Source organism: Podarcis liolepis, assembly GCF_965112155.1.
Source record: "Podarcis liolepis genome assembly, chromosome: 15".
NCBI classification, from domain to species: domain Eukaryota; kingdom Metazoa; phylum Chordata; class Lepidosauria; order Squamata; family Lacertidae; genus Podarcis; species Podarcis liolepis.
Window position 1 is genome coordinate 32,045,777 of NC_139566.1, and position 23,334 is coordinate 32,069,110.

The following is a 23,334-nucleotide window of genomic DNA, read 5'->3' on the forward strand; positions in this document are numbered from 1 at the left end:
CATCATTATTATTAAGAAAACACAAATTCATACAAGCTTGTGTTCTCTTTCTCAATGGCGCACGTCCGTCCTCTGCTTCGGTGCGATGCCTAAGCGGGCACCTGAGATTGCCTGGTCGCCACACAGTGGCACTTCCCAGCCTTGCTTGTGGATTGGCATGGCAGTTAAACCCATTTAATAAAATGCAGAGGGAGCCTCGGGGCAAATCCTCCCTAGTTTCTGGAAATGGAAGTCTCTGAGCTTTTATCTCTCTCCCTCTCTGTGAAACAGGGAGCACAGCGCACATTACAGCAAATCCTTAAGACCGATTACCACAAGGAATTTCAAATGCCACATGACTTGTTAAGATAAAGGAATATTTCTAGTCTGGCTGCAATGTAAATCAGGCTTGCCTCAGGACTGAAATACTGAATTAGATTAAGAGGAAGGTAGCATTCTGATTGCTTCTTCTAAGCACGCATCTGAAGCTTCCCTCTTAAGCAGCTGCATAGAGTAAGTGGAATCTTAAATAGCTACATACCGTTAAGAGAACCAAAAACAGTATATTGAGCCAGAATGCCATTTATTCCGCAGTTGGCAACGTAACCACTCCAGTTCTTTAATACTCTTGGTTGTTAATTTTAAATATTCCATGTACCGCACTCCACAGGTTTAGAATGCGTAACATCTGCTTTAACACACCCTCCCCAAACATATTGTTGGTCTCCATCTGTCCTGAGAGACAATGTCGTGCGCCTGGGGTGGGGTGTGAAGTCAAACTGCTAAGTGATTTCCCTGGGATGCAAGGCTGGGGTGTGTGTATAAAGGTCCTGGGCTGCCCAGACAACAAGAGCCCACTCTCAGCCTCGCTGATGTGGCCCAAAGGAAAGCAGAGCAATACATTTGGCACCAGCTTGGCTGCAGGAGTTGCCGGAAGGAGGCGTACAAGGCGCCATCCAACCGTCTTAGGGACTCCATTCCGGATTTGTGTAGAGATTTACTCCTCATACAGTCATACCTCGGGATGAATATGCTTCAACTTAAATATTTCCGGGTTGCACTCTGCGGTGACCCGGAAGTAACAGAGCGTGTTACGTCCAGGTTTCGCTGCTCGCGCATGCGCAGACGCTAAAAATGACGTTGCGCGCATGTGTGGAAGCTGTGAAATGCGACCCGTGAACATGCAGACGCACAGTCGCGTCTTACGTTCGCTTCAGGATGAGAACGGGGCTCCGGAACGGATCCCGTTCATATCCAGAGGTACCACTGTACAGTGGTACCTCCGGTTACGAACTTAATCTGTTCCGGAGGTCCGTTTGTAACCCGAAACCGCTCGTAACACAAAGCGCACTTTCGCTAATGGCGCCTCCCGCTGCTGCCTCGCGACTTCCACTTGCATCCCAGAGCAAAGTTCGCAACAAGGGGAATCTACTTCCAGGTTAGCGGAGCTCGTAACCTGCAGAGTTCACAAGGAGGACGGTACGTAACACGAGGTTCCACTGTATATATTTAATCCGCAACTGAAAGCACACTAAAGTTGTAAGTTCTTTAAACTGTAAAAGAGAGTGTCTTGCATAGTTTTTAAAGGGGGAGCAGGGAGAGAACGAAAGGGTCAAATGACCCAGGGCTGTCTTCCGCATACTCTGCAAATGGGAACTACAGTCTAATTTCCCACATTTTCAACAAGTCTCTCGGTCTCTGCTTCTGCCAGCTGATAACCCTCAGGGATATTGTAGGGGGGGCAGGTAGGGAGGCTGGTAATCTGTGCGCAATCACAGGAACAGGATCCGTGGCAGCACAGAGCAGCCTTCCCTGTACCGGTCAAGAGGGAGATTGCTCTCTTTGTGTCTGTGATTTAGCCACACGGCTCTGAAGCATGCAATAAGAGTGACTCCCCCTAATTCACTCTGAATGGTGGTGGCTGCTGGGAAGAGCTCCTTTCCAGAATCGCTTAAGCGGCGGCTTTGCAAAAGTTGCTACGAGCTCTGAGGGAGGGAACTCTGAGACCCGCTGAGCCAGCAGGCATACTCAAGTCGAATTCAAGGGAAGTGAGCGGAGATGGAAGCAAGATGGAAACGTTGCCCTCAGTGTGAAGATAACTTATCTTCTTCTTTTTAAACAAAAGAAGAAGAATGAATCAAGTAAAGTCCCCTTCTGGGCGTTTTATTGGCACTTGCAGTTCGGTTCCCTGCAATTCCTACTACGAGGATTTACAGTTTCCCCCCTCAGATGCTACTTGTGTCACTGCCCCAAACCAGGGGCCAAACATTTAAAGCACTTATGACACCACTTCAAAAAGTCATGGCTTCCCCCCAGAGAATTTTGGGGGCTATAATTGGTTAAGGCTGCCATACCAGAGGTACAATTCCCATAGTGGTTTAAAATTCAACCCCTTTTCACAGAGAACTACGAAGCCACAACTGTTTGAAGTGGTGCCACAGTGCTTTGTGAGTGCAGGCCCAGGAAAGACAGAATCACAGACTTGTACAGCTGGAAGGGCCACAAGGGTCGTCCAGTCCAACCCCTGCAACGCAGGAAACTTTCATCCAACATGGGGCTCGAACCCATGAGCCTGGGATTAAGAGTCTCATGCTCTACCGACTGAGCTACCCAGCCTCATATGCAGTGTGCTACTCCAAAAGTAAGGGACGCAGGTGGTGCTGTGGCTTAAACCACAAAGACTAGGGCTTGCCGATCAGAATGTGAGCGGTTCAAACGGGTGAGCTCCCGTTGTTCAGTCCCAGCTCCTGCCAACCTAGCAGTTTGAAAGCACATCCAAGTGCAAGTAGATAAATAGGTACCACTCTGGCGGGAAGGTAAACACCATTTCCGTGCGCTGCTCTGGTTTGCCAGAAGTGGCTTAGTCATGCTGGCCACATGACCCGGAAGCTGTACGCTGGCTCCCTCGGCCAATAAAGCAAGATGAGCGCCACAACCCCAGAGTCATCCGCGACTGGACCTAATGGTCAGGGGTCCCTTTACCTTTTACTCTAAAAGTAGCCTCAGACTGGAGACTGATCTACCACCCGCTCCTTCCCACATGGATCTGTTGGCACCAGAGCCTGCATCTGAATCCCTAGGAGACACTTCAGCCAGCAGACTCTGAATGGATCGTAGACCCTTTGGGGAAAGAAGGACTGAGCGCTTGACCACACAATGGGCTTTAAAAGACATGTCAGAAAGCACCTGGTCCAAAGAGGTGAGTGGGGAGGCTGAATTTTGCCCACAGGACCCCCAGGCCAGTGAACTAATCAGACAAGTCTTCAGCTTGAAGAAGAAGAAGAAGAAGAAGAAGAGTTTGGATTTGATATCCCGCCTTTCACTCCCTTTAAGGAGTCTCAAAGCGGCTAACATTCTCCTTTCCCTTCCTCCCCCACAACAAACACTCTGTGAGGTGTGTGGGGCTGAGAGACTTCAAAGAAGTGTGACTGGCCCAAGGTCACCCAGCAGCTGCATGTGGAGGAGCGGAGACGCGAACCCGGTTCCCCAGATTACGAGACTACCGCTCTTAACCTCTACAGCACACTTGCTTTATTACATGCCCTGCAAATGTTTGGGTTGGACTAGATCCCTTGGGGGTCCCTTCCAACCCTATAGTTCTTTGATCTGCTATCTGCGAAAGAACTGTGGGCGACCTGAAAGCATGCAAAGCATCTAGCAAGTCTAACGAGACAGATATTTGATGGCTCTTTCTTGGAGGCCTCCGGAGTCACTGATACTAAGAGATAGGACGGGTCAGCTGGGTTCAGGAGAGTACCCTTGAGAACAGTTCCCCACTTCGTTCACGGGGCATCTGGCTTTAGTCTATGCTGTTCTTGACCGCCTTTCAAGGTGTCCATACCAGCAAAGAAAGCAAGGGCAGATCTGGGGGGTGGGCAGGAAGATGCGGGGGGAGTATATGAGGAACAAGAAAACTTTTGTTCTTAACTTCACGAAGCGATCGAGGGACTAATAGCCAGATTGAACTTGGATGGAACCGGCCATTCTTGAGCCAGGAGCAATTCCACAAACATCTCTTTCATTCTGAACATAACGAAGGCCTTGCTTGAAGCCAAAGCATCTCTCTCTGCCCCCCGCCCCCATTCTGCACTTCTCAAAATGACTTACTCTGGAGTGGGTTGTGGGGAGGCAATGCAGCTAATGGACAGCAAACAGTTTAAGAACTGCAGGCAATTTGGGTGAGGTCTGTGTCTCAGAGAGCTGCTGCCAGTCAGTGTTGGTGCTGAGCTAGAACGACCAATGACGTATCTTGGTATTTCGTCCAACAATTAATTCAAGGCATGCGAATCATTACAATTAACCTGAAAACAAATCACATTTCCATTTCCTAAAATCCTAGAGGAAACAAGCTTTAACATTCTATAATGTAACCACTTGGGTTGTCAATAAAGCAAAGGGCCATCAGGGAATTCCAATTAGTCCCGTTCAGCTTAATGCTTCCGTTCCAATAACCGAAAAATTCACCAAGCACACTTATCCTGCCAATTTGCTTTACCTAAAATAGTCTATCCCCCTCCCCTTTCATAAATGGTGGGCATAAAAATATAAACAGTACGCTGAGCCTTGCACCCTGAAGTGTTGACTGTAAACAGAAGGCGTAAGCAGGCAGCCTGTTGCAACCACTGGCTTAAGGGGTTTCCAGCTTTAAAAGATGGGATTTATTTCAAATCATGAGCGACCCAACTGCAGGTAAGGAATCAACCCAGTTTGCTTACCTGTTCCTGTTCCTGTTGGATCCCCTCCTTGGATCTGTGGAATCAAAAGATATAGAAGGTTTAGGGTGGGAAGAGGTGGGGAGAATGGATGCAGATGGAATAATTGGGTGCCAAGAAGGCAGAGGCTCTGCTGATGGGCAGACCCTGAGTCAAGGAGCTAGATTACTTGCTGTGGATAGGGTGGTACTCCCTTGGAAGGATCAAGTGTGCAGTCTGGGGGTACCCTGTATTCAGCTCTGTCATTGGTTGGCCACCATGAGAACAGGATCCTGAGCTAGGTGGGCCACTGGCCTGATCCAGCAGGTTCTTCTTATGTTCTAATGCAGCTGACTTTTAGAAGACATCTGAAGGCAGTCCTGTTTAGGGGAGTTTTTATTGTCTGATGTTTTATCGTGTTTTTAATACAGTGGTACCTCGGAAGTCGAACGTAATCTGTTCCGGAAGGACCTTTGACTTCCGAAACGTCTGATTTCCAAGGTGCGCCTTCTGATTGGCTCTTGCAAATAGGAAGAGCCAATCAGAAGCTGCTTGTCTGCCACGTCGGATGTTTGGCTTCCAAAAAACGTTTGAAAACCGGAACACTTACTTCCGGGTTTTTGATGTTCGGGAGCCAAAACATTCAGCAACAGAGATGATTGAAAACTGAGGTTTGATTGTGTTCTATTGGGAGCCGTCCAGAGTGGCTGGGGAAGCCCAGCCAGATGGGCAGGGTTTAAATAATAAATATATTGTTGTTGTTGTTGTTGTTGTTATACTATCAAGGAAATGGGACCCTTGTTTCCTCTCTTGTCTTCGCTCTAGTTATCCCCACAACAGAACCGATGGACAATGTGTGGGTTGTGTGGAACTGATGAATATGCAGTGGCAATTTCATGTGCTAAAAGGTGATTACTGCTATATCTATATCCCTCCATTCCTCCAAGGAGCTCAAGGTGGCAGACGTTGCTCTCCCCTTCTCCATTTCTCTTCTCCTCGCAGAAACCCTGGGAGGTAGGTTAGGCTGAGAGATAGAGACTGGCCCGAGGTGAGCCCAGAGAGTGGAGATTTGAAACCTGGTCTTTGGGGTCCTGGTCTGGCACTCTAAGCACCAAGTCCCTTAGAGTAATGCAGTTCAGAGTCTGGCCTTTCATATTGCCCAGTGAACCCAAGTTTCAAATGTCACAGGCCATGGAGTCTGAATGAAAACTGAGTGATGACAACATTCTTCCTTTCTGAGTGCTTGGAAACGGCTGATGACAGCCTGACTTATTCAACGCAGGTTGCTAGGCAATCAGATGTTGCTCTTACTCCAGAAAAGCGATCTTGTTCTCAAGGAATATTCTCTTTCTATTAACGTCAGCCTTATTTTTTTGTCTGTGGCAAATTCTAGTCCAGAAGGAGATTTGGAAAAAACACAAAACACACACAAAAACCCCACAAAGAGTGAAAATTAATGCCTCTTGACATAACTATAGTTTTCTGCTCTGGTCATAAAACACTGGAGATAAAAAAGCTTTATCCCCCACTCCCAATACTCACCACAAAATTACGAATTGATCTGTGAAAAATAGTCCCGTCATAGTAATTTTTCTTGCACAGTTTAATGAAGTTTTCACAGGTTTTAGGAGTCTGGAAAATAATAAAAAAGCATTAGGCAGTTGTAATTAAAGAATGTCTTTCACACAGTGAAAACAATGATTATGTGTTTCCATTCTTCTTTTTAACACCCATTGTATCTCACACACACAATGACGCATTACCTGGCTGGAATTGTTCCGGTCTAATTTACCAAGCGAAACAATATTTCTACGCAGGTCTCAACGTATTCCTCCCCCCCCCCAACAATATTGTACACTATTTCCCATCAAACTAGTGCTAACATGTCCCTGTTCTTTATTCCCTCCTGCCAGCTTTCTATTTTACCATTTCAACAGCGATTTCTTTTCGGACGAAGTTGTACTAAACCTAGGCAAACTGCAATTCAGATGAACTCATGAACTGCATCTGATGTTTCCCCTTCTGGAACTTTAAGAACCAAAGACAAGTCCTGCTGGGTCAAATCAAAGGCCCACTTAGTACAGTAATCTGTTCTCAAAGTAGTCTCTACTAGACGCCGCTGGGAATCCCCAAACCGGGACGTTGAGTGCAATAGCACCCTACTTCCTGATCTTCCACAGCAATAGAATTCAGAGGCATAGTACCACTGATCTTGCTAAATTCAATAGGCCTGTAGGAAAAGAGGCAATCTTTCAAATATTTGTATGGTGGTAGATTCAAGTTTGGGAGAAAAGCAATGACAAACCTAGACAGCATCTTAAAAAGCAGAGACATCACTTCGTCAACAAAGGTCCATATAGTAAAAGCTATGGTTTCCCCAGTAGTGATGTATGGAAGTGAGAGCTGGACCATAAAGAAGGCTGATCGCCAAAGAATTGATGCTTTTGAATTATGGTGCTGGAGGAGACTCTTGAGAGTCCCACGGACTGCAAGAAGATCAGACCTCTCCATTCTGAAGGAAATCAGCCCTGAGTGCTCACTGGAAGGGCAGATCCTGAAGCTGAGGCTCCAATACTTTGGCCACCTCATGAGAAGAGAAGACTCCCTGGAAGAGACCCTGATGTTGGGAAAGATGGAAGGCACAAGGAGAAGGGGACGACAGAGGAGAAGATGGCTGGACAGTGTTCTCGAAGCTACCAGCATGAGTTTGACCAAACTGTGGGAGGCAGTGGAAGACAGGAGTGCCTGGCGTGCTCTGGTCCAGGAGGTCACGAAGAGTCGGACACGACTAAACAACAACAAGATTCAAGTACCAGCGCACAACTACATAATTCTCTACCACAAGATGTAGTGATGGCCAACCGCTTGGGTGGCTTTTAAAAAATTACAGAAGTTCATAGAGGATATCAATGGCTGCTAGTCTTTATGGCTGTATTATTTCCTCTAGGATCAGAGTTGCCATGTCTCTGAATACAAGTCAATGGGAAACAACAACAGAAGATGGGCAATTGGGCTTCCTGGAGGCATCCAACTGGCTACAGTGGAAAACGTGTCTCTGGATCCGACAGGCCTCTGGTCTGATCCAGCGGGGGGTTCTTTGTACATTCTTACGAGCACAACTAACTGTCTAACTGGATGACTCTGTTTTTAAGTGGTGAATGATGGCATAGTTGAAAGGGCAGATAAAGCAAGTATGTTCATTTTTGTCTGTGAATCAAAAAGAAAATAAGCAGCTTTTAGCAATAGCTGGTGCACAGCCTGTGATTCTTTTTTTAAAAAGTAGCAACACAGTTGGGGCAATAAACACATTTTGCAATGGCTCTCTTAAAAGGCAAGGAGGGGAGGAATTAAATTAGCTCGAAGTCGAAGTGCCTGTGAGAATACAAAGTCCCACTTCAGCATTCTAGAAACCAATAACAAAACCTACCAGAGGTTGATAAGAGACAAATTGCTTCTTTACTTTGGAACTATTTTGTGGGCTGCAGCTTGGTAAATGAGGACAACCACTTCCCTGCAATTCCCCCCCTTCCTCCTGTAAAAAGCTATCAGTGCGTTCCCATGGCCACTGCGTGCATCGCGCGAGGCAGACAATGCTTGGGCAAGCAAGTGGTTTCTTAGCAACCTTATCAGAACGAAGCGCGGTTAGAAACCAGCCCAGGTTTCTTTTCCCTGTCGGAAAGAGAAGCCAATTTCATCCTTCCAGCAGGTACAGAAGTTACACCTTCATTCCTTAATTACGTAACAATCTTATGCTCTGAATCTTTCCTTTACTTTCTTTCAAAGCAACAACAACAACCCAGCTGTCACTATATAATTGGACCCCACCCGAGAGGGCCCATAAGGAAGGAGACAGTTTTGGTAGGGGGGTCCCGAGTCATTTAGGACTTTAAAGGTGGTGCAACAAGCACCTTGAATGAGGCCCACAAATGAAATGAGAGCGGTTTTAAAACGGGGTTGAATGAGATCTAAACGGAACCTCAGCCAGTACAGTGGTGCCTCGCAAGACGAAAAGAATCCGTTCTGTGATTCTCTTCGTCTAGCGGTTTTTTCGTCTTGCGAAGCAAGCCCATTGATGGATTAGCGGATTAGCGCTTTTAGCGGCTTATCGGATCAGCTGATAAGCGGTTTAGCAGCTTAGAAAAAGGGGGGGAGGGGAAAAAACCACAGGAACTCGCAAGGCATTGTCGTCTTGCGAAGCAAGCCCATAGGAAATTCGTTTTGCGAAGCACCTCCAAAACAGAAAACTCTTTCGTTTAGCGGGTTTTCCGTCTTGTGAGGCATTCATCTTGCGGGGCACCACTGTAATCTGGTTGCTGCTTTTTGAACCAACTGAAGTTTTTGAAGTCACCTTCAAGGGCACCCCATAGAAATAGTGCATTGCAATAATCCAGTCTGGGAATTAGCAGAGCACGGAGTACTGTGGTCAAATAATCTTTGTCCAAGAGGGGTCATAACTGGTTGAATTCAGGAGCACCCCTAAGCTGTGAACCTGCTCCTTTCAGTACAACCCCATCCAGTGGCTCCTAGCGATGGTGTTCTATGTCCTACCTCCACTGAATGCCACTCGCTGGAAATCACAGGTGAGGAGAGCGCTGCTGCACTCAAGACCTGACTATAGGCTTCCTGTAGGCATCAGGTTGGCCACTGTGAGAACAGAACGCTGGACTACATGGGCCTTTGGCTTGAGCCTGCTGCACGGCTTTTCCTATGTTCTTGTATACCATCTTTCTAAACCTCTAACTATTGATATCCTAGCTATTTCTCACTTATACAGTCATGCTCAAGCAATGACATCTGAATCTTTAGGTATGAATCAAGACAAGCACATGTACCTTACTGATGCACCAACCAGGGATATCCCGTTCTTATAGGAATGGCATTTATTTTCCACATTTTTTTTAATTATTTTTAAAGCGTTTATTAATTTTCCAATAAGAACATCTAATTAACATATATCCAATCCAATCCAATCCAATTTTCCACATTTTATTATTTTTATTATTCCACATTTTATTATTTATTAATAAAGTAGTATCTTAGCTTCTAATACTAACAGATGCCAATATTAAGCCATGATCATCAGCCCACCTGTCAGTTCTTATTCCTGCTACCTTTAATCAACCAACCAACCAATAAACTAATTATAGCCTGTAGCCTCATAAAAATACAGCCGTGTGGAATGCAACATGATAAACAGCAACAATGCAATAAAATCAACAAAAGCATCAATCAATAAAGATTGGTTGGCAATAATGAAACCCTCATTTCAAAGGTCTGTTTGAATACAGTTTTCAGAAGAGGTCCAAAAAGAAGGCAGGGATAATTCCTGTTAAACCTCTACTGGCAGGGACTTCCACATGGCAGGCTTGCCACGCTACAGAGGAAGGGTCTGGAACATGGAGTTTAGGTTCCATCTAGGTCTACTCTACTGTGTGTGTTATAATCTTCAGTGTTCCCCTATGTTTGTTGTTTTAATTTAAAAAACTCAGTGCAAGAAAGAAGACTAGGGCAAAGCATCTCCCTGATGTGCTGCTGGTTTTTTGTTTGTGCAAATGTTTCTTTTTAAAAAAAGTAAATGGGAGCATTAAAAAAAAAGACCTTCCCCACCCACTGGTTGAAGTGGTACAGTCAATTCTTGCCACCTTGGTCTACTACTATCGTTCTACTGCGCATGTGCAGGCCAGGAGTGCTTCATCAACTCTCAGGGGTCAAAAGAGAGTGCTATGCTCACACCTGTGTTATCACATCGCCACCATCATCAACACTGCGATGGATTTTTACATCTCTTGGATTTCAAATGGCTTTAAGCTGCTTTGGGAGCCAATCTTAACGGAAAAGCATGCGCAAGTCAATTAAACAGGCAAGCCTCGCTTGCAGCCAGGAGGCCGCGGCTCGAGCCAGACAAAATCCATGTATTCGCAGACATGCCAAGTCTACTGATTTTAGCATTTTCACAAGCCGACTACTGACGTGCCTGCCTCTCTGCAGCCCCACTGCTTTTTTATCGGTTGCCGGGGCTTTCAAAGGCAGAATGTGCCAGCAGTTCAGTCATTAGACCAAGAGCTTTGTTATCGCTGTGCGCCTGGGGGGGCCCTCTCCCCACCCCCTCACTTTCTCCAAGGGGATATTTTCAATCAATTCTGCCCAGCCAGCTGTCAGATACTGTGAGATACTGCAAAACCTTTGGACGTCAAAGATGGGGGGGGGGTGCTTCAGGACTTGGGGGGGCGCGCCTTTCGGCACTACCCAGTCACTGCTCTTCTTCTGTTAGTTACAAGCAGAATTGGAACTGACACGGCTTGTATTCTGCCCAGTCAGGGTTTCCCAAACTTCTGAGTTCGTTGACCCCTTGATGAGCTTATAAAAGTTACCATCAACCCCAACCTGAATTCTTAGGATGCTGTTGGACTCCAGTTCCCATCAGTCCCAGTCAGCATGGCCAGTGGAGGGCAATGCCTGGAGGGCCACAGGCTCCGCTTCCCTGACATTAAGGGCTCACACCTGATTTACAAGTAGGGGTCAGAAACCTCCTCCATCCTGAGCACCACATTCCCTTCTGGGTATAACCTTCTGGGAGAGCAGGAACATGCCAGTGTGGGCGGGGCCAGAAACAAAAGAGGGCAGAGCCATGGATGCAAATTTGGACTTGGGTTTCTACATACAACACAGTGTTAGACACTCAAGAAATATAAACTAGGAGACAAATGGCTCTTTAAGCCAAGGCTACAGTCCCCAGACCCCTTCATGGATCACTGCCTTGCCGTGGCGAAGGGGCTAGAATAACTCAGAGAAGCTATGAACTATGCCATGCAGGGCACCCAAGATAGTGGAGAGTTTTGACCAAACGTGATCCACCTGGAGGAGGAACCGGGAAGCCACTCCAGTATCCCTGCCAAGAAAACTCCATGGACAAAGACAACAGGCATAAAAAGCAATGACAAACCTAGACAGCATCTTAAAAAGTAGAGACATCACCTTGCCAACAAAGGTCCGTATAGTAAAAGCTATGGTTTTCCCAGTAGTGATGTATGGAAGTGAAAGCTGGACCATAAAGAAGGCTGATCGCCGAAGAATTGATGCTTTTGAATTATGGTGCTGGAGGAGACTCTTGAGAGTCCCACGGACTGCAAGAAGATCAGACCTCTCCATTCTGAAGGAAATCAGCCCTGAGTGCTCACTGGAAGGACAGATCCTGAAGCTGAGGCTCCAATACTTTGGCCACTTCATGAGAAGAGAAGACTCCCTGGAAAAGACCCTGATGTTGGGAAAGATGGAGGCACAAGGAGAAGGGGACGAAAGAGGACGAGATGATTGGATAGTGTTGTCGAAGCTACCAGCATGAGTTTGACCAAACTGCACGAGGCAGTGGAAGACAGGAGTGCCTGGCGTGCTTTGGTCCATGGGGTCACGAAGAGTCAGACATGACTAAACGACTAAACAACAACAACAACACAGTCACCAAAACGGTAATATCCAGTTGCCAGTTTGGGGGCAAAGCAGGTAAAATACAGCTGATAGAATTCTACAGGATGTGGCATTAGCGTGTAAAAACAGTCAAGATCCAACGATCTCCAGATGGTTGCAAGTGGTCAAAAGCCAGGTGCATAATGTGCCTGACACCTGACTAATTTTGAACACTGCTCACACACCCCTCTTGATCCTCCATCTAAGCAAACAAGAGGCATGGTCAGAGTTGAAGGACCCATTCCAGCCAAGAAAATATATTCCAGGAGGGCATGAAGTGGAGCCAGAAGGGAGTGTGTAGCCTGGGAAAGCCCTAAGGGCCACACAGGGAGACTTGGAGGGCCACATTTGACCTTCAGGTCTGAGATTTGCCACCCCTCCTTTGAGTGCTCACTGTAAAACAGAACATTTTTTCCACACCCACGAGCCGGGTCTGCTTCTCTCAACTGTCCTAGTTTCTCCTCCCCTCGAGATGCTCCATTGGCCCCAAAAAGACATCCTTCAGCAACACCTAACACTTCTTGGCTCATGAATACTTCACAAGTACAGGCCAGGCTCTTCTGTGTAGGCAAAAGGCTGTTTAAAATCTGGCCAGATTTCAACACTATAAAGGCGTGATAACAAGGCCAATAAAAGCTCTCAAGAATGCCATCCTGGAGGACTCTCTGTACAATGACAGCATGGGGATGGACTTGCTTCCCAGGAAATTTAGACCACCACCTGTCCTGCCAAGAACAGAAGCGGCCAGAGAACCAGTACAGCAACCCCTCAACTTACGTGCATTTGACTCGCACGATTTAAGCGTAACCCTTGAAACCAACCCCCTGTGTAAGATGACAGATGACTGTACGACTGTACAGTACCTTGGAAGTCAAACGGAATCCGTTCTGAAAGTCCGTTCGACTTCCAAAACGTTTGGAAACCAAGGTGCGGCTTTCGATTGGCTGCAGGAAGCTCCTGCGGCCAATCGGAAGCCGCATCAGAGGTTCAGGTTCCAAAGAACGTTCGAAAACCAGAACATTCACTTCCGGGTTTGCGGCGTTCGGGAGCCAAAATGTTCGAGTCGCAAGGCGTTCATCAACCAAGGTACAACTGTATCTGCATTGTGAAGCCCAGCTAAATAAATGAGGTCCCATCCGCACTACACATTTAAAGAAGTATCAAACCACTTTAAACGTTCATGGCTTCCGCCAAAGAATCCTGTGAAACATAGTTTGCTACGGGTGCTGAGAGTCATGAGGAGGCTCCTCCTGCTGCCAGTTCACATAGTTACCCTTCCCAGAGCGGTTTAACAGCCAGCCCCTCTTCTCAGGGGAACTCTGGGAACTGTAGATCCGAGAGGGGAATGGCGGCCTCCTGACAACTCTCAGGACCCTTAACGAACGACACTATTTGAGTGGGAAGCCATGTCTTTTCAAAGCAGTATGATGCTGCTTTAAATGCATAGTGCAGATGGTGCCTTACTCAAAACATAGACTGTTCATTCTGGTGCTGTTCCAAATAACTAATACCCTAGTATCCTTTGGCTTTCATCCTCTGCTTTCAATGTGACTCAGCGAATAAAGAGAAAAACTGGTCAGCGTTAAAAACACTTGATGAAGGCTCCTGAGAACCACCCCAGCACAATGTGGTTCCAAAATGTTTGCATCACCCTGCCACACAGCTGACGACTCATCACGTGCTGAGTCGATACCACACAGGCCACCTGCCGCTTGCATCCATCTGGGAGAAAAGCGCAAAGATGGGTGGCTGGAGAAAAAACTGTCCCAAAACCTCATTGATACTCCCACCCATTTCTCCCTGGGGAGGCCCTTCGGGAAACTCATGGAATATTACCACCCTCCCCACTGCTGTTTTACAGTGGTTCTACTGTATTATAATTCCATCGGCCTTTTAAATATTTCTTTTGTTTTTTTGGACTACTTAAATTATACTGAGTTTTTTCAGTGTAAATAATGGCAGGCAGATTCCCATTAGGCCCACTTCCATTCCCCTTTTAAAGTCTCCCTGGGTTCTCACTGCAGGTAAGGCAGCCAGTAGATGGTAAAAAAATGTTCTAGAGCACATCCAGATGATTCATATTTAATTTGTATTTGATTTTTATGCATAAACTAAAAAAGACCAAAGCAGAAATTAATACCCCTGCAAGAAAACCTCTCTCTCTCTCTCTCTCTCTCTCTCTCTCTCTCTCTGTGTGTGTGTGTGTGTGTGTCTGTGAGACACACAAACATGGATATACACACACTGTATGTATATATAAATAAATATACAAATACTGTATACACAATTATATCTCCAATGGTACATAATCATTCCAAATATCCAAGCAAACTTCAGGAAGCTGTCAAAGAAGGCCTGCACTGGTAGCCTATATAATAAAATCCCACCATGTAGCCCGAAAAAGTTACCTATTACCATGAATTGCCATTAGCATACAGTAATTTAGATAGCAAACCCTATAGATCAGAGAGGGGAACCTTTTCGCCTCAGCAGGACAGATCTGCCTCGTGGGCCAAATTTAACAAGTGGGTAGTGTTGAAATGATGCCAGGTGACTGAGTGCTCTGAAGTTCTGGAAGATCCTGGAGCAATGTCTTAAAACGGCTGAGGCTTTGTCTCTAATGCCCACCAGCTGATGGGCAGCAGAGTCTCAGCCTGCTTTCCCTTGGGAGTGCACTTTAAGGATCTCAATTGTGCAGTGGCAGGCATGTCTCTCTACCCGCCCAACACTGGATGAGCCTCTGGCCTGATCCAGCAGGCTTTTCTCATGTTCTTATGACACCACATATGACGTAGGGCAGGTGGGTGAGGTTTGGGAGTAATGTCCTCAATGGTTAAATTTGTCTCACAGGTCGAAAGTTCCCCACTTATGCTGTAGATCAGTGTTTCCCAAACTTGGGTCTCCAGTGGCTTACAGGCTACGATTCCCATCACCCCTGACTATGGGTCTTGCTAGCAATGGATGATGGGAGTTGTAGTCCAAAAAACAAACAGAAACAAAACAAACCACAGATGGGAGATCCAAGTTTGGCAAACACTGCAGTAAGTCTGACATCCTTCTCTGTTCATTCACAAATGCAAAACCTTGATAACGCAGCAATGAAAAGCAATGGCATGGCCCATTTTATTATTAGTCATTTTTACCAGTCTGTGACAGTGTAGTAATAGCATTTGTGATGGCATAATCGAACAGCCATATACCATGTCGCAGTGCAATTCCAGGTTGAGATCCCCTTTGTTGGTGTGAAGTCGCACGTAGCCCTTTTTCTTCTTCAAGTACTGGTATCGCACCGTGTCGTCATCAATGGCAGCTGCTCGATGAAGCAAAGGGTGAAATTATTAGCACTTGTTAAATGTGTCTCAGTCATCGGTGACGATAACAATGAGTAAGACGCAACCTGCTACAGGGAACATCTTCACCCTCCACCTTTCAAAGGTCACTTGAAATTAGTCCTGCGCCCCTGTGCTTCTGGAGGCCAAGCAATGTGACTTGAGCTCAGAAGGGTCAGATAACCTTCCACGCGAAACGTCATTGTCGCCCGCTAAAATTAAGGGAATTAAGCCGCAGCTTGCCATGCATATCAAACGGCAGGCTTAACAGTGTTTTCAGAACAACTCGTCCTTTTATCATCTCCCCAATGACCTATGATACTTTTCCCCCAGGCAGTAATACATTTTTTTAAAAAAGCGTAGGTCATAGAATCATAGATTTGTGGAGCTGGAAAGGACCCCAAGGGTCATCCATCCCAACCCCTGCAATGAAGGAATCTCGACTAAAGCATCCATGACAGATGACCACCCAACCTCTGCTTTAAAACCTCCAAGGAAGGAGGGTCCACAGCCTCCCAAGGGGGACCATTCCACTGTCGAACAGCTTTTACTGTCAGAAAGTTCTTCCTAAAGTTTAGTTAGAATCTCCTTCCTAGGAACTTGAAGCCAGTGGTTCGAGTCCTACCCTCCAGAGCAGGCGAAAACAAGCTTGTTCTCTCTTCCACGTGACAGCCCTTGAGATATTTGAAGATAGCTCCCTCTCAGTCTCCTGAGCCAGTGTGGCATAGTGGTTAAGAGAGGTAGTCTCGTAATCTGGTGAACTGGGTTCGATTCCCCGCTCCTCCACATGCAGCTGCTGGGTGACCTTGGGCCAGTCACACTTCTCTGAAGTCTCTCAGCCCCACTCACCTCACAGAGTGTTTGTTGTGGGGGAGGAAGGGAAAGGAGCATGTTAGCCGCTTTGAGACTCCTTAGGGTACTGATAAAGCGGGATATCAAATCCAAACTCTTCTTCTTCTTCCTCCTCCTCCTCCTCCTCTTTTCCAAGCTAAACATACCCAGCTCCTTTCCCCATAAGGCTAGGTTTCTAGGTCATCTGAGGAACCTTTAGAAGAGGAAGGGGCAGCCCTACAATGTACCTTCTGCCTGGTGATATTATTTTTAAAGTGGAAACCGAACCTGGGATTTTCAACATGAAAAAGCATGTGATTTGCTTTGTCACTAACGTTGTGCATTCATTTGCAGCTGCTTGTAGGGTTTTTCTACAAGAGGTGCGGGTTGTGTAGAGGGATGCCTCACCCCCCCCCCCGCTACCTTGCCACAATGGGAAAGGGGTGTGAGAGAGAAGAGGACAAGCCCCGCCGCCCTGCATGATGTTACCTGCTTCGTGCATCGTTTCAGGTGCCATGGCGGTGGACGTGAATGAGGCACTCACTCTGCCTGTGGAATAGTGAGCCTGTTGAAACAAACAAAATTACGTAATTCAAGATGCTTCTGTCTGGCCTTCCTTTTCAAAACAAAGACAGCTAACCATCACATGTGCGGTGATACAAAATCTTCCCACCTGCCCACACAGAATAATAATTTAAAAATGGCAAATGTTTAGCATATACAGTGGTACCCTGGTTCTCAAATGCCTTGGTACTCAAACAACGTAGAACTCAAACACTGCAAACCTGGAAGTAAGTGTTCTGGTTTGTGAACTTTTTTCGGAAGCCAAATGTGCTCTGTTTTGAGTGTTATGCTTCCAATTTGAGTGCCACGCTTCTGTTTTGAGTGTTACACTGGGGTCTGTCTGTTTTTGCTATTTATTTTGGGTTTTTGTGACTGTGTGGAACCCAGTTCATCTACTGATTGATTGATTGATTGATTGATTGTGTGACTGCAGTACATTGTTTATTGCTTTCATTTTATGGATCAATGGTCTCGTTAGATAGTAAAATTCATGTTAAATTGCTGTTTTAGGGGTTGTTTTTAAAAGTCTGGAACAGCTTAATCCATTTTGCATTACTTTCTATGGGAAAGCGCACCTTGGTTTTGGAACGCTTTGGTTTTGGAACGGACTTCCGGAACGGATTAAGTTTGAAAACCAAGGCACCACTGTACCAACAAACGTGTAAAACAATATGTAAAAATCACACCACAAGAATTAATTTCACTATTGGGGAAGGGCGTCATTTCATCATTTAAAATCCACACTGTGCACCTCCGAACACATTTCTGCTAAGTTGGGCAAAAGGAGCAGTATGTTGCAGATTTGGTTGGTGCAAATCTACTACAGGCAGTGACCGATTTGCACAGGGGTTACCTTCTGGACCCCCGAGCACAACAGTGGGACCCCTTTTTGTGATGTCTTCAGGTCACTTCCAGGTTTGGCATGACGCTTGTCTGCACAGTCACACACATATCAGACACGCTTAAAACGGCCGCTGCCTGTACTTGCTTGCATCTTGGGGTTATATACAGCGTTGCTCATGCAGCACACTTCGGGTTGTGCGACAAAACTCCCTCCTCCTTTTCCCTGCATACCCTCAAAATCTGCTCCAGAGGGTTGGGAGACCGTCCCGAGCAGACTTCTTTGGGGGGTGCAGGGGAGAGGAGAGGAAGGTGACATCCCATTGGACACAGCCCAATGTGTGTGATCCTACACAAGATGTACTGCTGACTGGCACTATTTCTTTTCAGGCCGCAATAATATAATCAGCAACACTCGGATGCACCATCAAGCCACAGAATCTGCATTCCAGACCGACAGAAAAACCAGGACCCCATCACTGTGAAGCAATGACATACGGCAATCCTGCGCCACAACACTTCCCACCATAAACCAGGAGCCGTTGGATCCTCCAGATGTCTTCTGAGTTGCAGTTGTGTAACTGAGCTGAAATTCTAATTATTTTTACAGGCAATTCTCATGACGGTCTAACGCAGCCCTTTGAATCACTCTTGCGCATGGGAGGAATAGTGATGTTAAATCAGGCATAGGCAAACTCCGGCCCTCCAGATGTTTGGGACTACAATTCCCACCATCCCTAGCTAACGGGACCAGTGGTCAGGGATGATGGGAATTGTAGTCCCAAACATTTGGAGGGCCGGAGTTTGCCTATGCCTATGTTAAATTCTCGAGAATAATCTTTTGGAGAATACTCTGAAGGAATATGCTCAATTAATGAGGTGTGTACATTTAAAGCACCTGTGTAGACGACATAGAATTTACAGTTTGTGGAGAATGTTCTCTGGAGAATTTTCTAGCAGAGAATATTCTCACCTCACATCACTAGGGAGGAAGGAGGAAGTTTATGAAACCTCAGGATAGATCCCTTCATTTATGGGTTTTCAGAAGTTGCCAAATGTTAGGAAGGAAGGTTGGGTCAGTGCTCATTTACTTAAAACAGGGATGGGAAGTCTGGGCTCACAAGGTGCTGTTGGATCTCAACTCCCATCAGCCGTAGAGAGCAGGGCGAATGGTAAGTGATGACGCGCCACAGGCTCCCCACCTCTGCCTTAAAGCATACCCATCAGAGCATAAGGCCACATCTGCACTGCATCATAAAACTCTGAGCAGTCATAGCAAAGAATCTTGGGAACTGTAGTTTGTCAAGGGTGCTGTTAAGAGGTTCCTATTCCACACCTATAACTACAGTTGCTAGAGTAGTTTAACAAGCACTCTTCCCAGGGAACTCTGGGAACTGTAGTTCCCTGAGGGGAACGGGGGTCTCCTAACAACTCTCAGACGCCTCAAGAAGCAGGGCTGGAGGACGCAGGGAAGAGAGGGGAAAGCCACAGCTTCTGACAAGAGCCTGGTGTCTTGCATAATGTACAGTGGTGCCCCGCAAGACGAATGCCTCGCAAGACGGAAAACTCGCTAGACGAAAGAGTTTTCCGTTTTGGAGGTGCTTCGCAAAACGAATCTCCTATGGGCTTGCTTCGCAAGACGACAAAGTCTTGCGAGTTCCTGCTGGTTTTTTTTCCTTTCCCCCCCTTTTTCTAAGCCGCTAAGCCGCTTATCAGCTGATCCGATCAGCAGATAAGCCGCTAAAAGCCGCTAATAGCGCTAATCTGCTAATCCGTCAATGGGCTTGCTTCGCAAGACGAAAAAAACGCTAGATGAAGAGAATCACAGAACGGATTCTTTTCGTCTTGCGAGGCAACACTGTACAGTTTGATGGCACAACTACCAACACAGAGGCCAAGGTCCCAGCCAATCAACGGCTATTGGGGAGAAGTGAATCTGCGGCTGATTAGCCAGGCTGCTTCCCTGCTGCTGATGCATCCAGCCTCTCTCTTTTATACTGAAGATGCCTCCTGCCTTCCCGCTAGCCATTCAGAAGTAGCCATTTACCAATCAGCAAACGCAACTCACCGCATTCAGCTTATCGACTTTCTTCTTCTCTGGACCCCTCATTGTTGCCGCCAAAACTTCATCCCCTTTGAATTCTTTGTAAAGTTCCGACAGAGTCTCCCGGGTCTCGACATTTGCATTTTTCAGGTAGTAGGACGGGTCTGACCTTGCTTTTTCATCATCTGCAAAACAACATCAACAGGAAAACGGCTTCTTGGCATTCATGGTTTTGCTGGTGTTTCGTATCTGACAATCTCTGGCACCCACAGCAGGCGCCTTAAGGCCAGGGGAACGGAATGGCCTCCCTAGTGAAGTGGCTCTGTCTGCCTCATTAAATTGCTCCCAAAAGTTAATAAGGAAGCAAGAAAGCCCAGCTCACTAGAGATGCCATTCCGTTACCCTGGCCTTAAGACACCTGAGGTATGTGTTTTGAGGATTCACCGTACTCCTCTGGCAGTAATTGGTTTCAACTGTTTTCAAAACTGAATTTCAAATTGTTGTCACCTTCTCTGGAACCTGATGATGAAGGATGGGTAAGAAATTTAAATAATAATTCAACGTTACCAAGGAAGTCCTGCCATGAGTTACCTCTCCCTGCAACCGGGAGGCGCCATCAACAGGCCCTGCTGATCGTAGGGCCCGAGGGGGTTGATCTTGGGGAAAGTGGAGTGGAGTTTTTTAGAAACTTGGGTGTGAAGATTCTTGTGGCTTTGTACACCAGTACAGTGGTACCCTAGTACAGTGGTACCTCGGGTTACGTATGCTTCAGGTTACATACGCTTCAGGTTACAGACTCCGCTAACCCAGAAATAGTGCTTCAGGTTAAGAACTTTGCTTCAGGATGAGAACAGACATCGTGCTCCGGTGGGGCGGCGGCAGCAGGAGGCCCCATTAGCTAAAGTGGTGCTTCAGGTTAAGAACAGTTTCAGGTTAAGAATGGACCTCCGGAACGAATTAAGTACTTAACCTGAGGTACCACTGTACTTGAATGGCTTGGCTCCCAAACAAATTGGCTCCCAAACGCTGCAAACCTGGAAGTAAGTGCTCCGTTTTGAGGAAGCCAAACATCCGACGCAGCTTCCGATTGACTGCAGGAAGCTCCTGCAGCCAATCGGAAGCTGCGCCTTGGTATTTGATCGGTTTCGAGAGTCAAACGGACTCCAGGAACGGATTAAGTTCGAGAACCAAGGCACCACTGTATTAACAGCTGGAACTGGGCCTGTTAGCTCACTGACTGCCAGCACTGCACTTTCAGGACAAGTAGCCCCATTGGGCTGTTCCACCGCATTTTGATGTGACAATGGCTCAGTCTGCTTTCCATTCAACGTTCTGCTTTGCTTCTTTCATGGCTTCCAAGCCTCCTGACAACCGTTCTTACCTGGATCGGTCACTTTCAAGTTGTTCTTCACATGGAAAAAGCCGGAGACGTTAAATTTGTCCAAATTGGTTGGATCCTAAAAACAAAAAGGAAACACAATGCAAAAATAATGTGAAGGCCAAGCCATCTTGAAACGTCAAGCCAGGATGCTGACAATCCAACCATATTTATGCCGTTGTGGGGGGAGGGTGTTGCATTTTCTCCAGCAACAGCTTTAAATGAAACTCTTCATGCTAGGGTGCTCTATTTGAGTGTGACGAAACTTGAAGTCAAGTGTGGGGGGGGGGGGTTTCCCAACATGATTTGATGATTTTCTAGAGGCATATATCTTAACAGGGTAGTAAGGAGGACAGAGCGTGGCCTCAAGTCCCAAAGCAACGCCGGGAGAACTGTCTGTCGATATGAATGCAAATGGGGAAAGTCAAGATGAATGCAGCATTGTGACTTTAGATAAGAAACCATCCAATATTCCATCACCACTAACTCACCAGAGAGCGCCAACTGCTCTGCCTCTCATTAAATAACATAATTATGTCTTTCATTCATCCCTGAAATTGTTTGCTTTCACTGGTGAATAAATCTTTAGTTTTACGGCTGGCAGTAAAACCAAAAGACATTTTCGAAGTCAAGCAGTGCGGGCCGGCACCCAACCAGCAGCCCACTGGCTTCCTTTCTCTCCCCTTTCTGCACGCTTGTAAATGATTTCCCTTTATTTTCTCCTTTAAGAGCTGGGCGGCAGCTGAAGAAAATGGATTTTCATTGCACAGAACACAGACGGGCATAGAAGCTGCATGCAAACGATTATTCTGCAGCTTGCTCTTCTCCAAATCACGTTTTATTACTTCCACAGTTTTTGAAAAGAGATGTAGTAGATCAGGAATGGTGGACCTCAGCCCCAGGGCCCGTATGTGGCCCCCCACAACTCTTTATGTGGCCCTTGAAACTCTCCCTGGGCCACAACCCCTCCCCAGCCACACTCTTCACAGGCCTTGCTTCACACCCCCTTTGAGTGCTTTTGCCTTGACAGAATGTACCTCAAACTCAGATTTTGCGTCTAGCTTGCCTAGGCAGTTAGTTAGCTAATTGTTGTTGATCAATTAATTTATATACCACTTTTTTGCCAAATCTGCTTCCAAGCAGTTTAGAACTATTAACATCAGTACATAATTAAAATACATAATAACAAATCCATTAGGGCAATGAAGCATCCTTAGCAGGTTGACATCCATCTGTCTCGAAAGACAATAGGATTATGCCTCGGGGGTGAAGTCAAACTGCTGCCTTGGCAGCGCCAAAGTGACCTCTGTGGGGTGCAAGTCTGGGCAGTGTGTATGGGGGTCCTGGGCTGTCCAGAGGACAAGACCCCCCACTCTCAGCCTTGCTGATCTGGACCAAAGGAAAGCAGAGCAATAGGCTTGGCTGCAGGTGTTGCCGGAAGGAGGAATACAAGGTGCCATCCAAACATCTTAGGGCCCCCACTCTGGATCTGCGTAGAGTTTACTCATTAGCCTTCTCTTCTCCCGAAGATATCCAGCCAGACAGCGGAAGTGTAGGGTCAGAGCTTTCCTAGATGGGGTATTTTCACAGGTGGAGGAGCCCCATCTGCTCCTCATTTCACTCTACCGCACATGCAGAAACTGCCTTCTGGACGGCTGGACCCACTATTGGTCCTGTCTGCTCAATCTGTCAGAGCCTGCTTTCTCATGCAGTGGAAGTCTCACTGAGGGTTTGAGAGCCATCAACTACCCTCACCTGGTTTAGCTGGCCAGTCAAAATCATTCCTTGAGTGTAGCAGCTGACAGCTTCTTCAAGCCACAGGTGAGAGCTGAGTGCAGGGTGGGGGCCAAAGGTGGGCAAACTGCCCCCAAAGGATGATGATATCCCCCTCCCCTAATACGCCATACATCCCTTATTTAAACACCCTTAATTAATTAAAACAGTGATAACAGTATCTTACCTGTAGTGTGATAATATCTTGCCTAGTAAAGGGCTCGTCACTTAAGAGATCTTTGTAGGTTTTTGTTTTTATGTTCAGCTGTTCAACTGCCTTAAAAAGTGAGAAAAATACATATGAAGTCAGAAAAGATGTCCCAAAATCTCAATGCAATATTTTACCTTTTACAATCCTATAAGGCAAGAGCAAGGAACCTGTGGCCCTGTGGATGTTGTTGGACACTAACTCCCATCAGCTTCAGCCAGAAAGGCCATTCA

General features: G+C 46.5%; 1 protein-coding gene and 1 long non-coding RNA gene across 2 annotated transcripts in view; one reads left to right on the forward strand and one right to left on the reverse strand.

Annotated features, from left to right (window-relative positions):
* Window positions 1-23,334, reverse strand: part of PPIL2 (peptidylprolyl isomerase like 2) — a 77,401-nt gene that overhangs the window by 22,012 nt on the left and 32,055 nt on the right. The window contains exons 8-14 of the mRNA XM_083479057.1: window positions 23,081-23,170; window positions 21,124-21,199; window positions 19,767-19,927; window positions 16,784-16,859; window positions 15,335-15,444; window positions 6,213-6,302; window positions 4,695-4,728 (exon numbers count right to left, since the gene is read on the reverse strand). Of these exons, the coding sequence (XP_083335183.1) occupies window positions 4,695-4,728; window positions 6,213-6,302; window positions 15,335-15,444; window positions 16,784-16,859; window positions 19,767-19,927; window positions 21,124-21,199; window positions 23,081-23,170 (637 nt within the window). The remainder of the gene's footprint in view (window positions 1-4,694; window positions 4,729-6,212; window positions 6,303-15,334; window positions 15,445-16,783; window positions 16,860-19,766; window positions 19,928-21,123; window positions 21,200-23,080; window positions 23,171-23,334) is intronic.
* Window positions 15,367-18,250, forward strand: LOC310695120. Its single transcript, XR_014519932.1, has 2 exons — window positions 15,367-15,463; window positions 18,089-18,250. It is a non-coding gene; the product is annotated as an uncharacterized lncRNA (long non-coding RNA).